General features: G+C 39.2%; 1 protein-coding gene across 5 annotated transcripts in view; it reads right to left on the reverse strand.

Annotated features, from left to right (window-relative positions):
* dock1 (dedicator of cytokinesis 1) overlaps positions 1 to 14,420 on the reverse strand; it is a 303,583-nt gene that overhangs the window by 202,016 nt on the left and 87,147 nt on the right. For 4 of the 5 annotated variants that reach the window (XM_036142018.1, XM_036142019.1, XM_036142016.1 and 1 more), the window contains exons 20-24: positions 11,473 to 11,562; positions 9,567 to 9,667; positions 8,939 to 9,067; positions 2,839 to 2,947; positions 212 to 223 (exon numbers count right to left, since the gene is read on the reverse strand). In XM_036142018.1, coding sequence (XP_035997911.1) covers positions 212 to 223; positions 2,839 to 2,947; positions 8,939 to 9,067; positions 9,567 to 9,667; positions 11,473 to 11,562 — 441 coding nt within the window. The remainder of the gene's footprint in view (positions 1 to 211; positions 224 to 2,838; positions 2,948 to 8,938; positions 9,068 to 9,566; positions 9,668 to 11,472; positions 11,563 to 14,420) is intronic. The other variant, XM_036142017.1, reaches the window with a different exon arrangement.

Genomic DNA, 14,420 nt, shown 5'->3' on the forward strand with positions numbered 1-14,420 from the left:
CCTGTGATTATGTTATCTCTAAAAGCAGAGGTGTATGTGAGGTAAGCATCTGTCAGCTTTTGAGAGAGGCTGCACAGAATAATAAAAAAACATGAGCCTGTCTGTTAGTTTGCAGTCCGGTGTCACCGAGTTCAGGGTAAAAAGAGACGGCATGATACATGGAAAAAAAAAATGTCCACAGGTAGGAGGAGGAAAGAAGAGAAATAAATACCTTAAGGAGTAGCTAAAGAGCAGAGTGCCAGGGGAGACCCAGACATCAGGATAGGCAAGGTCAAAGTGAAACAAAAGGCAGACCACCACAGACACAGACAGAGGAACAAACAACAGAAATCAACACATACATAAGCTGGGGATGCAAGAAAGAGCTAAAAACGGCTGCACAAAAACTACTAAATCCTTTCTCTACATTGGCAAGCGTATAGCTTTTTGTATGCAACTAAAATACTAATGCATAAGAAAATAAACTTTTTTGCAAGTTACTACAATTACCTGCTTTTCTAAAGCAAGGAAATAAAGGAAATTGTGTCAAGTACGTGATCTGTCTAAATCTAAATCAAGCAGCTACAGGAAAAAACAAACAAAAAAAATTAGCTGGAAGTGTGTTTTTTTTTTTTTTACAACAGACATTTTTGGAGAATTAGAAGCTGGTTTTATGTCTTCTATAATTATCACTAAAGCTGAATTTACAACATGCACAGTAGAAGTAAAAAGAAAAGTACACTGTCAGTTCTAGGCTGTTTTTGGATCAGGAAAAAGAAAAAGAAAATCCTGTTCCTAATCAGGTTGCAAACTTACTGAAATCACACGTACAAAAAACACGACTGCTCCATCGCTGTCATGTGTTCAAAAAGAGGTTTGCTGCTTATTCAGGATTTAAAGGGGAAAGTCCCAACATGGTGCTGCTTCTAAAGATAATTATTTGTGTGACCACCAATATAGAAGCAGAATTTTTGGCAGTTTTCTGATCCGGTGCACACATACTTGTATCAACACAATGGCAACAAGCAGGGGGAAAAAAATCCACTTTGTACTTAGAGAAGAAAATGTTCCTTCCCATCAATGTGAAAAGGGTCACGAAGCCGTTTCCAAACATATATGAAGTTTAAGACAGTTGCCTGAACACAGCTTTTGATTTGAGCACACAGTAGGAGGTGAGCTTTCGTCTTAAACCCTACAGGCCTCAGCTAGCCAGTCCAACAGAACTGAACAAGTCTGGTTTTACTAGAGGAATCATCATGGGAATATAGGCCAAATTAATGGAAGGCACAACCATCAACAGATCCTCCCACCTGAGTAACGCATTTTTGCAGCTCCTCCAGAGTTAGCGTGGGCCTGTCAGCTGCTTCAATGATAAACGCTGCCTTTGCCCGTCAGTTCACTGTGGACTGGCATGTCTTGGTGGGTTTGCAGTTGTGCCATAGTCTTTCCCTTTAGGAATGATAAACTAAGCAGTCCTCTAACCCCGCTTTAAACCTCTCTGCAGCTTTATCCCTGATCTGTCTGCTGCATTCACAAATAATCTCTAAGGGCATGTTTTCACACCTATATTTCATTCACTTTGGTCTGAATCAGTCGTTGAGTTTACTTGTAACTTCTTCTGGCGGTTCGGTTTGTTTTCACCCTGAGAAAAGTGTGATTCCAGGAAGCAGATGCTGTGTTTAAAGCTAGTTGAAAACATGGAGAATATAATCCTCTTCTTAGTATTTGTCCACATACTACTTCAGGCAGAATTATCTGAGAAGTAAGCCAAAGTGTATCGACTGGATTTTGAGAAGACATCTTGAAAGTTGAATAGGGCTTTGTGCTTTATGAAAAAGATGCACCGCCTTTGCTTATTAGTGTTTTTGTTTTACTCGTTTGGCTCAAGCTTGCGGCGTGCACCTGGTGGCTGTGCCGGATCGAGGTTGGATCACGTTCACACCATTAACAGACCGCTCCAGAGTTCGTTTGGAATCATACCGAGACCACCTCCTCCAAACAGTTTTGGTCAGCAGTTTTGGTCAGCGAGTGCTGTTTTCACATCCACGCCAATGAACCACCTCTGATGCCTTCACAGAACAGCTGTATTCATACTTGGATCAATTTACACACGACTGGAGTGAATTCATTCAGACTTTTTTTTTAGAAAACATTTTCTATCATTTCCACTTCATAACTATGAGCTAACTATCTCTTGTTGGTATATGAAATAAAACAGGTTCAAGTTTGCTGCTGTAAAGCAACAAAATATGGGAAATTTTAAAAGTTGGGTTATATTCCTGTTTTAAGTAAAGCGAGGCTGGATTCCACATTTTGGCAGCTAGGGATTTCACAACACAATACTGCATCTGATACTTAAACCCTTAGCAGGACCGTGGATTGAGTGGTTTAAGTACTATAAATCTAAAACAACATTTCACCAGCATTAGATAGCTTATCTAGGGGAATTTTATACAACTCCAACAAATTTGATGCTCAGTAAAACTTAATAATCAATGGGGGAAAGAGTTCTAAATGTATACAGGTTGGTTTTTGTGCAGTCTTAAACACACAGAAAAAGGTAAAAAGAAAGAAGTAAATACCCGGAAAATCTGCAGAGTGAAACATGGAAAGAGTAAACAGAGAACAAAGAGATCATCTGTATGAAGAAACCCTGATATCACTGCCTAATAAGCTGCTGCGGGAGCAACTAGACTCATGCATCTCAACTCACAAAATATGCCATCCAAAGCTAATCACACCAGATTTATTTACTATTTACACAGCGGCAGTTATTTACTATTCATGCCACATTAGACACTTCCTGGCAACGAGTTTGAGCGACAGCACGCAGTTGGACTCGGGTGATAACAAGCCTACCTTCACCATGCCAGTGTTCTCTGAATTACTGTTCATCATGTCATTAAAGGATGTGAAGAGGTTCCTCAAGGAGTCCATGAAGTCGGCCTCTCCTTTGTTCTCGTAGAGCCTGCGAGGAGAGGAAGCGGTGGGTTAGTTATCTGGCAGACGATCGCGGGGGCCGCCGTTTGTTGGAGCCCCCGCACAAACAACCCCACCGACGTCGGGAACGGCAGGAGTCTGGTGCTTCACTTTAAATCATTAAACGTTGTGAGCAGAGAGGCCCCCGCGCGCCTGCCATCAATGCAAATACTCTTGGATCAGAACCACAGACATCACTCTCACTGCCAGTTGGATTAGCATTTAAAGCATGACAAGACCCAGAAGCACCTGCCGGCTGCCATGTGGAAACAGGAATCTGAAACATTTATGATCCGTGCTCATATCTCACCAAGAATACAAGTCATCAAAAAGGAGAGGAAACATCAGTGTTCATGCCTCGCTTTCTTATCTACAGCTGTCTCTCAATAAAGCAGAATATCATGGAATATAATGCCTTTATTTCTGTCAGGGATTAGGGCTTACGACTAATAAAAAAAAAAAACTTATTTTCTTAAAGAAATGTCCATCTGATGGCCAGCACAAGCACAGGGAAGCCTGGTGACTTGGCCGCTGCCCAGCAGTCACTGACACCCGATCCTGGGTGGGTAAGTCACAACAGGTCATTGTTAAAGATGACGACCATTCACAGCTTGCTTTATCAGATCATAGCAGTGGGAAGTTTAGTGGAAGCAAAGAAGTGTGTTAAAAAAAAAAAAAAAAAAAAAACACCAGAGCAACAGTGAGGATTGTGAAGAAAATTCCATTGAAGAGTTTAGAGAGAAAGCGCCAGGCTCTGACTGTGGCTGGAGACAGTGCTTTAAAAGCCAATGCACACCACTGAGCCACAGTCCAAAGCTTTTCCCCTTTGCCTAAGCAAGAGTATGCAGATTTTTCCCCTTGTTCAGAGGAGGCTTAACACAATTAAATACAATAATATTCGGTGTTACGGTTCTCTATCAGTCTGTATTCCAACCTGTCTCTACTTTTCCTTATCATACACTTGCATTGTACTTTTCCATGTGTTCTCTTTTATGTTTTTTCATCACGTAAAGCACTTTGAATTGCCTTGTTGCTAAAATGTACTGTACGAATAAACTTGCCTTGAATCGACGCCAGCGGCTGTCCACGCATTGTGAGTCCAAAATATTCTTGAATGTCTGTGGAACTCCCTATAGCTTTTGCACCTTTCCCCACCCCCCCACCCCATTTTTTCCTTCCACTAAACCTTCCATTAGTATGCTTGTTTGCCGTTATCTGGACAACTGCCAAGTCAGAAGTGTTACCCGTGATTCTGTCTATGGCATTTCTATGTAGAATCCTACAAATAAATGCAAATTGACCTTAAAAACCATTCTAATTTGATGAGAAACAAAATTTAAATCAATCAAAATTGATAGAAATGAGCACTTAAAGCACATCTATGAGCGTATCTTTAAACTGAATTAGGGAAATAAATTAACTTTTCAATGACATTCTAATTTACTGAGACGCAGTAAGGTTTCCTTCTGCTGGATTGTTAGGGGGAAGTAGGCTTACATCCACAATGTGTTTTGTTTCCCACTTACAGAGCCCATAAATCTTCACAAAGTGGTGATTAAGTGGGAAAAAAGCCAAGCGCTACTTGCCGTGACGTAATATAATCAAAGCTTGTAAGTAGAAGAGAAACTATTACGGGCAAAATAACACTCGGAAGGCTGCGGGTCAAAGAGAGATGAACTGGTATAACTGGTATAACCCGCTCGGAGTACATCAGATTTCACTTGCCTTCTTCCATGCTGGTGGGTCTTGTGATGCTATAATATCTCACAGGGCTGCAGGCATTACACGCTATAGGAGAGTCACTGTTGAGGGCTTACAGAAATCATGGGATTAGAGGCAACCGTCTCAGGGCTCCCCTCTACAACAATTACTTACGCCCGCAGCACTGAGGAGCTCAGAGAGCTCTGGGCAGTCTCATGTCACTCTGTGATTAAGGTGCTCCTCTCCAATTTTACAGATATGTTCCACTAGACAGCATTAAAAAATAAAATAAATCAAACCCAGCCACTTGGCACCTGTACATCAGGGCTGCAGTGAGAGCTTCAACTAACCCAATTTTCCACATTAGGAGGAATTCTGACTCCGTTTCTGCTCCAACACACACTTTGAACCTGCGAGCTGGAGGACACGGTGTCCTCCAGACATTGGGCAGGAAACCAATCAAACGCTGCACACTCAATTAGTCCAGGATCATACATCATCCCACCAACAGCTTCTTTCTGTCACACTACAAGCCCATCTTCCATTTAACATCCCCCAAAGCCAATTATAAACAGATCAACAGAAATGACTGAAAGACCATTTAGTTTTGCCTGTTTGAGCTTTATTCAAACGGCAGCGATAACGAAACAAGAGAGCATGGCGTGATGCTGACAGATAAATGAGTTTACCGTCATGCGTTTACAGAATATCAAGGAGATTTTTATTTATTTATTGTTTTGTTGAATCGTTCCAGCCTTAACCTTCAATATTTAAATTCAGAGAATGCAGTTATATAAAAATGTAAACATGAATGGTCTACCATGGTTTAGCCATGGCATGTGATACAGTTTCATCAAAACGATCTGTAATGGATGACAAAGATGATTCTTTTAGAGAATTTATGTCAACATTCCTCAACATCAGAGGTTTACATATACTTCTTAGGTATTTTATTGAACTGCCTTTTAATCTGTGTGAATTGGGTTAAACATTACTTGCGGGTGTCCCTTTAAAAGCTCACAATAGTTTCATGGAATAGTGGTCGGTTCCAACTTGCTCTCACACACACACACACACACTCGCACACACTCACACTCGCACACACATACACACACGCCAGAAATGTGTGGTGGCCACTTCAAAACACTGATTTAACTGTTGTTAAGCCACTTTGTAACTAATTCTAAGGATCATTGTCAATTTGAGATACGTGCTTTACACCCAAGCTGTAACCTTCTGGCTGATGTCTTGGGTTGTGGTTTCAATATTTTCATAAAATGTTCCATCTTCATGATGATATTAATTTTGTCTAGTTGCTCCGATCCCTCCTGCAGCAAAGCAACCCCACAACAAGATGCTGCCACTCCTGTATAACACATTGGGGGCTTGTTACATTTCCTTCAAATGTAGAGGCCAAACACTTCCATTTCAGTTTTTATCAGATCAGAAGTTCCAAAAAAATAAAAAATAAATTAAAAAAAATTAAAAAAAATGGCAACAATTATCTCCTGCATGGTTGATTTAGCCTTTATTATGATGTCACACAATCCATCCACAGGCATGCCCCTATTTCCTATTGATCAATCATTTAGGCTTTCCCAAATTATTTAAAAGGCAAAGTGAAATTAGTGCATGTAAACTTCTTAAATTGAAGAAAGCAATACAAAAATAAATGTAATGCAAAATCTATAGAGTCGAAATTCTGCCAAAAGGGAACACACAGATTATATACTCATACGTGAATTTTTATTTAATTCACCCACATAAACTACTTTCCACATGCATTTTGAACCATTTTTGCAGGCAGATTCCGCACCAGGAGACCTCAATATGAACACAGGCATGAGTGCGTGCTCCTCCTCTGTCAGCTCGTGGTTTGTTTTCCATGCACTCAGTTTGCTTTCCAAGCACCCAGAGCCTCTCTCCTACTCGCATGTGGACTTGTTTCTGCTCGCTCATGTGAAATTTTGTCAGAGGGGGTACCCACCGGAGGACATAAACCACCTGTGATTTGCTGCTTTCCAGGAAATCCCGTCTTTTCAGGCTGCACTGTTTTTTTCATATATGCCTGAAGTGCCGTGGGGTCTCCATCTTGGGGGGAGTGTTGGCCTAGTGGGTAGAACTTTGGGTAGAACATTTTACTTGTGTCCCGGAGGTTCTGGGTTCGACTCCCACACATTGCTACTCTGGATCCCTAAGCAAGACCCTAAACCCCAGATTTCTCCGCGGGCGCCGCACAGTGGCAGCCCACTGCTCCCCAAGGGGATCGGTTAAATGCAGAGAACAAATTTAATTGGGATGTAAATTACAATGACAAGAGTATTATTATTATTATTATTATTATTATTATTATTATTATTATCATCATCATTATCATCATCGTCTTTGAAAAGTCACCTGCTCCACTCATTGTAATCTGTTTGGCAGGCGCAATGTAGTATCACTGCTTTAAATAAATCAGATTTTGCTAAATACTAAACCAATTTTCACGCTTAAAAATAAAAAAATAAACAGCACACAGAGAAGGAGCATGCACTCATGCATGTGTTATACTGGGATCTCGTGGTACTGAATCTGTATGAGTAAAATGTTCAGAATGTGCATTGAGACTAGTTTATGTGTGTGTGTGTGTGTGAATTAAACAAAAAATGCGTATATGAGTATCTATTGTGTGCGTTCCCTTTTGGCAGAAATTTGACTCCACAGAATTTGCCCATTACCCTGGGGTTTTCAAACAGCAATGACTGCGGGAGTCCTAAAACTGGAAGCGTTAAAGCAGATTTCACGTGTAAATAAATATCCGGCTTCAACGTTTATGCTTGCATTTGAAGAAATATATATTGTGTAGCTAAATTCGCCACATTGCAACTTTTTAATGGAATCTCTTGTTTGCTGATGCTATGTTTTCCACTCAAAATACATCCCAAACAGACTGTGGATGCAAGCATGAGTCTGTTTTTACTAAGCATCTACTAGATAAAACATGTTTAGTAAGTTTTGTGTGGAAAAATGTAACTGCTATCCACTGTTTTTATGAAGAAATTAGAGTAGCAGTTGCCCTGCGATAGACCTGTCCAGGGTTTACCCCGCCTCTCGCCCATTGACAGCTGGAGATAGGCACCAGCACCCCTCGTGACCCCACAAGGGATAGACATGTTAGAAAATGGATGGATGGATAGAATAGCAGTACCTTTGGGTCGACAAAATCAGAAAGTGGACTTAAGATTCATTCTCCAAATTTGCAGATTGTGCAATTATACCAGTAATAAAAAGGCAGATGACTGAGGATATTTCATGCTGTGGTACACGAAGGGCACACAAACAGTGAGGCAACTCAAACAAATTTAAAACAGAAGCCCAGCAGGGCTGCAAAAACATCTGATCTGTAGCCAGCAGAGTGAGGGAGATTACTTTGAAATGGATTTATAATGTAGCTATTGATTATTTATTTAATTTTTTTGTGTGTCCTGTCTGGCAATGTAGCATTACAAATTTTTGTCTTAATGCCAAAAAGAGCCCAACAGATTTTACTTTCACAAGTGGAGCGTTAGTGCTTTCGCCATAGCGCTCCGCTTGATTTATATATGCAAGAAGCTTTATTAGATTTTATGCTGGGACTATTTCATGTTCAGTGGACACAGAAACAGGAAAGTAGAAGAGGAAAAAAAGGAGAGAAACAGATACAGACAAAATACTAAAAGGGAGAAAAGGTAAAATAGAAAGAGGAGAGGAAATGGAGAGAGCAATAAAACATCCTCTGAGTCTGCTTCTACAGATGTACAAAGAACAGCAAAACCAGCCGATAAAGTATTACAGGTACAGACAACCAACACCTTGATACCATCACTGAAGAATATACAGTATTATTTAATATGAAATGTATAAAGTGACAGCAAAAGAAGTGAATCTGTAGTTACCGGGATCCAAGCACCTGTAGGTGTTTGTGAGAGTGCACTTGTGTATGTAAGGTTTATCCATGAGAAAAATACTCAATAGCGGTTGTGAGGCCCAGGGGTATTGTTTATTTTCTAACAGCGTTACTTGAATAGCAGTAATTTAAAAGTAATGCTTTTTTACATTGTCTATTACTTCTGTCCTATTATTATTTTTGATAGCATTGAAAATGTTATATTTGCCAAGATAACATCAGTGTAACCCACAATAACTGCACTCTTGCCCTTTAAGTTAAATCATCTATTGAACAATCCTTTTTTTTTATGTCGCTGTACATTGCTCCAAGTTGTCAAACATATATTAATACTACTGCACCAATACTCACTGGATGAAGAGGACTCTGGAGCGCACAATGAACTTGAAGATGTATTCCAGAGCCTTCATGGCCATCAGCAGCTGTTCTGTTAGCTTCTCAGCATTCTCTACATAGTTCTTCAGAACTTTGGTCAGCTTCCTGTAAACATGATATGTGGTAAAGTTTATTTATTTTTTTTCACAAACAGACGTAAAAAAAACCACCTCGGTAACGATGTATGGATTTTCTGATCTGGACTTCGCAAAAAAAAAGCTGTTTTTAAATAGGTCCATTACGAAAACAAAAAAGCTTACTGATTATTGTGTGTAGATGAGGTGATGACATCACAAAACATTATGGACGGTAATAAGGGAACATCTTTAGAGGAAGAATTTGTACAAGAATATGTGAATTAAAAAAGTTAAGATGAATGTATTTAAATCGTAAGCCTCATCCAAGGAATTGTGGAAGCTTTCTCCAAGGTTCATTTTATCGAAATTAGATAACGCTTTACAACAATAAAGCAAAACAAACTGACTGAGATGCTGTTCTATAGGTGACAACCTGTAGCTAAAGTGCGACGGATTTTGAAAGTAAAGTCCAGCTAGGAGCTTTAATCTGACACAGGAAACACTTGTAGAAAGAGAAACAAACGTACGTGTATGCCAGCGTAGCGCTGAAATGCTTGCGAATGTAGGTTTCAAGGACGGGGTTAAAGTGCTGGAACTTTCTGTCGGCTATAAGTCCAATTATGAACACCTGTCAGGGAACAGAGACAGTCTCATTAAAATTTAAACCATGAATCCCGTAATGAAGAGCACCAAACATTACCTGTCTTAGTCAATATCCTGAAAGAGACGGGGAAATTACACAAGATTGCCTTTGAGCAGAAAGCTATTTTCTCTCTATTCCCTTGCCCGATGATAATCTCGGACCCCCAAATAACACAATTTATCCCCCACACTCAGAAAAAGAAAAACTCTCTTTTGAGATGCACCTCCCGCTGTCGGCCGATGCCACGTGAAGATGGGATTCAGCACGACACTCGGTGATGTTTTAAAAGCTAAATTTACCGCAAATTACAGAAGGAAAAAATGCCAGGGTTATGTAATTGCGTCTTTTTGTGTTTTGTAAAAAAAAAAAAAACTTCTGACTCAGCCCAGAGAAAATGAGACCTTACTGATGCAAATTCATTCAGATCACTGCAGGATATGTGCATGATCAGAAATCCTAACCATTTTTCAATGATCATAAATAAACATCTATAATAACCACAGAGCTAAGACAGGCCTCCACAACTGCAGGTGACTCTCAATAACTTAGTCACTGAAATGTTACATTCATTCAGTATTTCAAAATATAGATTCATTGCAGTGTGATGCATGGCTGATCATGCCTTACAGCTTCTATTACAATTTGAATATCACATAAAAATATTTAAAAAAAAGAATCTCAATACAAAACTGTTATGTTATGGTCTGCACCATCATTATAGAAGAAAACTCCCTTGACAGTTCTCCAACAGAGAGTTATCTATGCCTTCTATAAAAAGGGCAAAGCATAGTAGGCCTGTGCTGAATGTGTTGGCTGTTCACAAAGTCCTGTATCTAAATATATCAATGGAAAGTTCTGTGGAAGGAAAAAGTGCGATAGGAACGGATGAAGGAGAAATGGGTGAAACCACAGTCTCACAAAGATTGTAAAGCAAAGCTCAAGACTTTGGGGAAGAATCACAAAGCACTTGACCGTGGCCAGATTCAGGGCTTCAACAGTCACCACACACACACACACAAACACACCTTGATTTTCAAATAAAATTTAATATTGAATCCAACTTGGCCACCGAGCAACAGCCCAATCTGTCTCTTTTGACAAGGTAACCTTTTTTGGCAACATCTATGGTTCAAGGGTGGCTTGACACAAGGATTACGACAGTCATAGCCGATATCTTCGATACATTAGTGTGGTAGCTCATGAAGCACCAAAACCAGCCTAAGACTACACCTTCTAATTCTCCTCTAGATTCCTAAATGAGCTTTGCTTCACAATCCTCTCATCCCTGCAGCTGTCCTCATTCTAGCACATGTTCCCCCTTCCACTAAACGTTCCATTAATTACGCTTGGATACATTACTCTGAGCTTTCAACTTCTTTAGCAAAGATGTTTTGTGACCACAAATATTTCTGTATTAAAAATAATGTCATCAATTAAATATAATCATTAAATTACTTTTGTGTGATACTATGACTTATTGTATGGCCGCTTTCCGATATCGAACATGTTGTATTGCCAAATATATCCCCATATATCAAACGTAGGATTGTATAAATCATTGTGTTTCTAATTTGTTTATGGCTAAAAACAGGTTATTTCATATACGCCAGATCTTTTCTGAGATCAAACTGCATCAGCAGCCATCCATCAAAGGGTATTTGAGCGCATGAAATGTTTCACAACATTTATTATTTGCATGTGGGCTGCAAATGTATTCAAGTGTTTATTTCCTCTGACAGGATCTCCATCATAAATTATGCTGTGCTCTACTTTCTGCAGTCTCTGCTTACCAAGGCATCAAACACCAACGTATCAAAAGTGTCACTGTCAGAGTTTTCCATCATGATGTTGAAGAGAGCATCCAGAGTGTCTTGCAGAAACTAGGAGGAAAGGAAAATAACAGGAGGTTAACAGGAGGCAGCATTAAAGAAAATGTTTTACTTCACACAGTCAGACTTATGCTGTCTGATCAGATAAAGACGTGATTTTACCGTTACTTTAATGGTCAAACTAATGCTTATTCACGTCAATCATTTTTAACAGAGGGACTAAGAGCTCTGTACATCCCTAATTAGAGTGTCACCTTCCTGTGACATAAAATAAATACCATGATTAATCATATCAAAAACTTTTCCTGCTTAAAGCAACATATTTCAGCTGTCTAGAAAACACCCTGAAGTCTTTTGGCAAAACTGACTGTTCTTTGGAACAGATTTAACTTGAGAAAACGTTAGGTGCATCTGTGGAAAAACAATCCTAAAGCATATTGCTTCCTGCTCTCGGTGAAGGGAGATGGTTTTCTTTCTCCTCTCCTTTTCCCTCTCTGGCCTCCGTATCTGCTCTGATTCTGCGTCTATCAATCTTTTTGGAGCCTCTCTTTACATATCCTCCAAATCATAAATTATGGATCTAGTCAGCTGGACTCTCAATGTAATTCATCAGATTTTCTCAAACAGAAGACCTGGGCAAACTTGATGCGAACCTTTCACAGAATCACAGGCCAGCTGCAGTTCCTGAACTCGCTGGCGGAACGGAAATAATCTTGCCCCAAAATAGACAGCATATAATTATTACAGAAAACACTGCTATTTCTGCTATATTCAATTTGTTATAATATTTAGATTTAGTAGAAATAACTTCCTTTTTTGCTTTAAATTAACAAAAATTAATGATGTCATACATTGTTTGCGGCACTTTCTTGTGTAAATACAGTTCAAAACCATTTTATTCAAGGTAATGCTTGAGTAACAAGCTCAAACCAAATCAAAGCCACAACACAACAGCACAGACTGCAATGCACCTTCTTGTTTTAAGAAAAGATTTAAGAGCTCAGTACAAAATTTATGCATTTACCCGGGACATTTGGAGTGTGTGACAAATTGGCATACTGCAAGTATGCTTTTACAGATCCATATTTACGGATTATCCCATTCTTCTGTAATACATGCTTGTTACAAATGCATACAATCCAATCAGGAGCCTGTTTTAGCCTTAACTGCATGTAAAAGTGTTAACGTATTATAGCATTAACTATCACAGACATGTTGGTTGTCTCATTCCTCTGTTCTTCCGTTTCTTGACTGAAATCTGCTTCTAAACTTTCCTGCTTTATATTATCTGAAGAATAAACAGAATACTCTTAATCTACTGTCTCATATTAAAGTCACTTGGTCATCATCCACAATTTGATTATATGCACAAATGGCGTTAAAAATATAAGGTGTTTTATATGTTTATATTGATTGATGTGGAAATTATACAGTTGATTCAGAACTCTGTACACTCCTTGCTCTCTATTAGACCGTCTTTACAGCTATGAACACAAGCTAGTGTGATTCAGCTTAGAACGTAATAATTTCCCTGTCAGAAGAACCTCCACAAACACAGACTATACATATCCTTTTTCTCTGCTTGCTCCATTAACTGAGCCGTTTCTGAATACAGGTGTGAAAAGTGACAGAAAGAGAACAATCACTGTATCGTGCTTGGTCTGTCACTTCTGGATGAATGAGGCTTATCATGTTGTCACTGAGAAGCAAACAGAACTCCCAGAGCGGAGAGCTCAAACCAGGCTCTGACACATTTTTCAGGACCAGTTCAATCTTTTTCCAGACTCAAACGATCAGAGTAGACTTTAAGCCTACAAAATAACCGATTAACTTACAAATACATAAATTCACTATGAATGTATTTGGAAATATTTATGGCCAAGTCACGCTTATCCTTCAGACTAAATATTATAAAAACAGCACTATGTGATATTCCTAAATATTGCAATGAGCATATTGACTGCCTTTAATCCTTCTTTCCCCCCACTGTTCTTCCCCCTCAGCACATTGGATTGTGGGACCCCGTCTGCAAGATCTAGACACGGATTATTCTGCAAGAGTCCAGAAAAGGGCCAGACATAGCAACAGATCCCTCCACACCCATGTACTGGTTGTCCCACTTCTATCAGAAAAAACAATTGAAGAACATTAAATAAAAAACAAATAGACTTAGACGCAGCTTCTTTACCAAAGCTGTGAGGGCTGTCGCCCCCTGCTGAGAATCAATAAACCACCATCCAAGATCATAGCCTGTTTACATGTTTACAAAAATGCTACTGGTTCCACAGGGTCTTGATCCGATAAAGAAGTACTACACAGTCTGTCTGTTTGCACACTTTTAGCTTCTCAGGAAGTGTTTGTTTGGACATTAATGCAATTTGCACAGTTCTGTAACTTGAACATTTCAACTATCTTGAACATTTAAATTATTACATTTAATGAATAATTGAACACTTTTTAGCTTCTCGTGTAGTGTTTTGTCTAGTGCATTTACACAACATGGTCCTGCAAATTGACTGCTATCTTTTCTGACATGAACGTTTAAAATTTATCAGATGCTAGGAACTATTTACGTACTTTTTAGCATCTCAGGATGTGTTGCTTGGTACAGTCAACTTGAACATTTTATTCTTATTATAAAACGCTGTACAGCTTAACTTTAATTTTAGCAATTGTGAGGGTCTTCTCTATGAATGCTAATTCTTCATTGTTCCATTGATGTCTTTGATTTGTGTCTGTGTACTATAAGTGAATTCTGAGCCGGTGTCCCACCAAAGTTTCACTGTGGTTGCATAATGACAATATAGACTCTTGATTATTGATGTCCTCAGGACTTGCCCAGTGTTTAGGGCCTCAGTCACGAACATTAATTCACATTTGAACACCAAGCTAAATATTTGCATGCATAG

This window comes from Fundulus heteroclitus, chromosome 10, assembly GCF_011125445.2.
Source record: "Fundulus heteroclitus isolate FHET01 chromosome 10, MU-UCD_Fhet_4.1, whole genome shotgun sequence".
NCBI lineage: Eukaryota > Metazoa > Chordata > Actinopteri > Cyprinodontiformes > Fundulidae > Fundulus > Fundulus heteroclitus.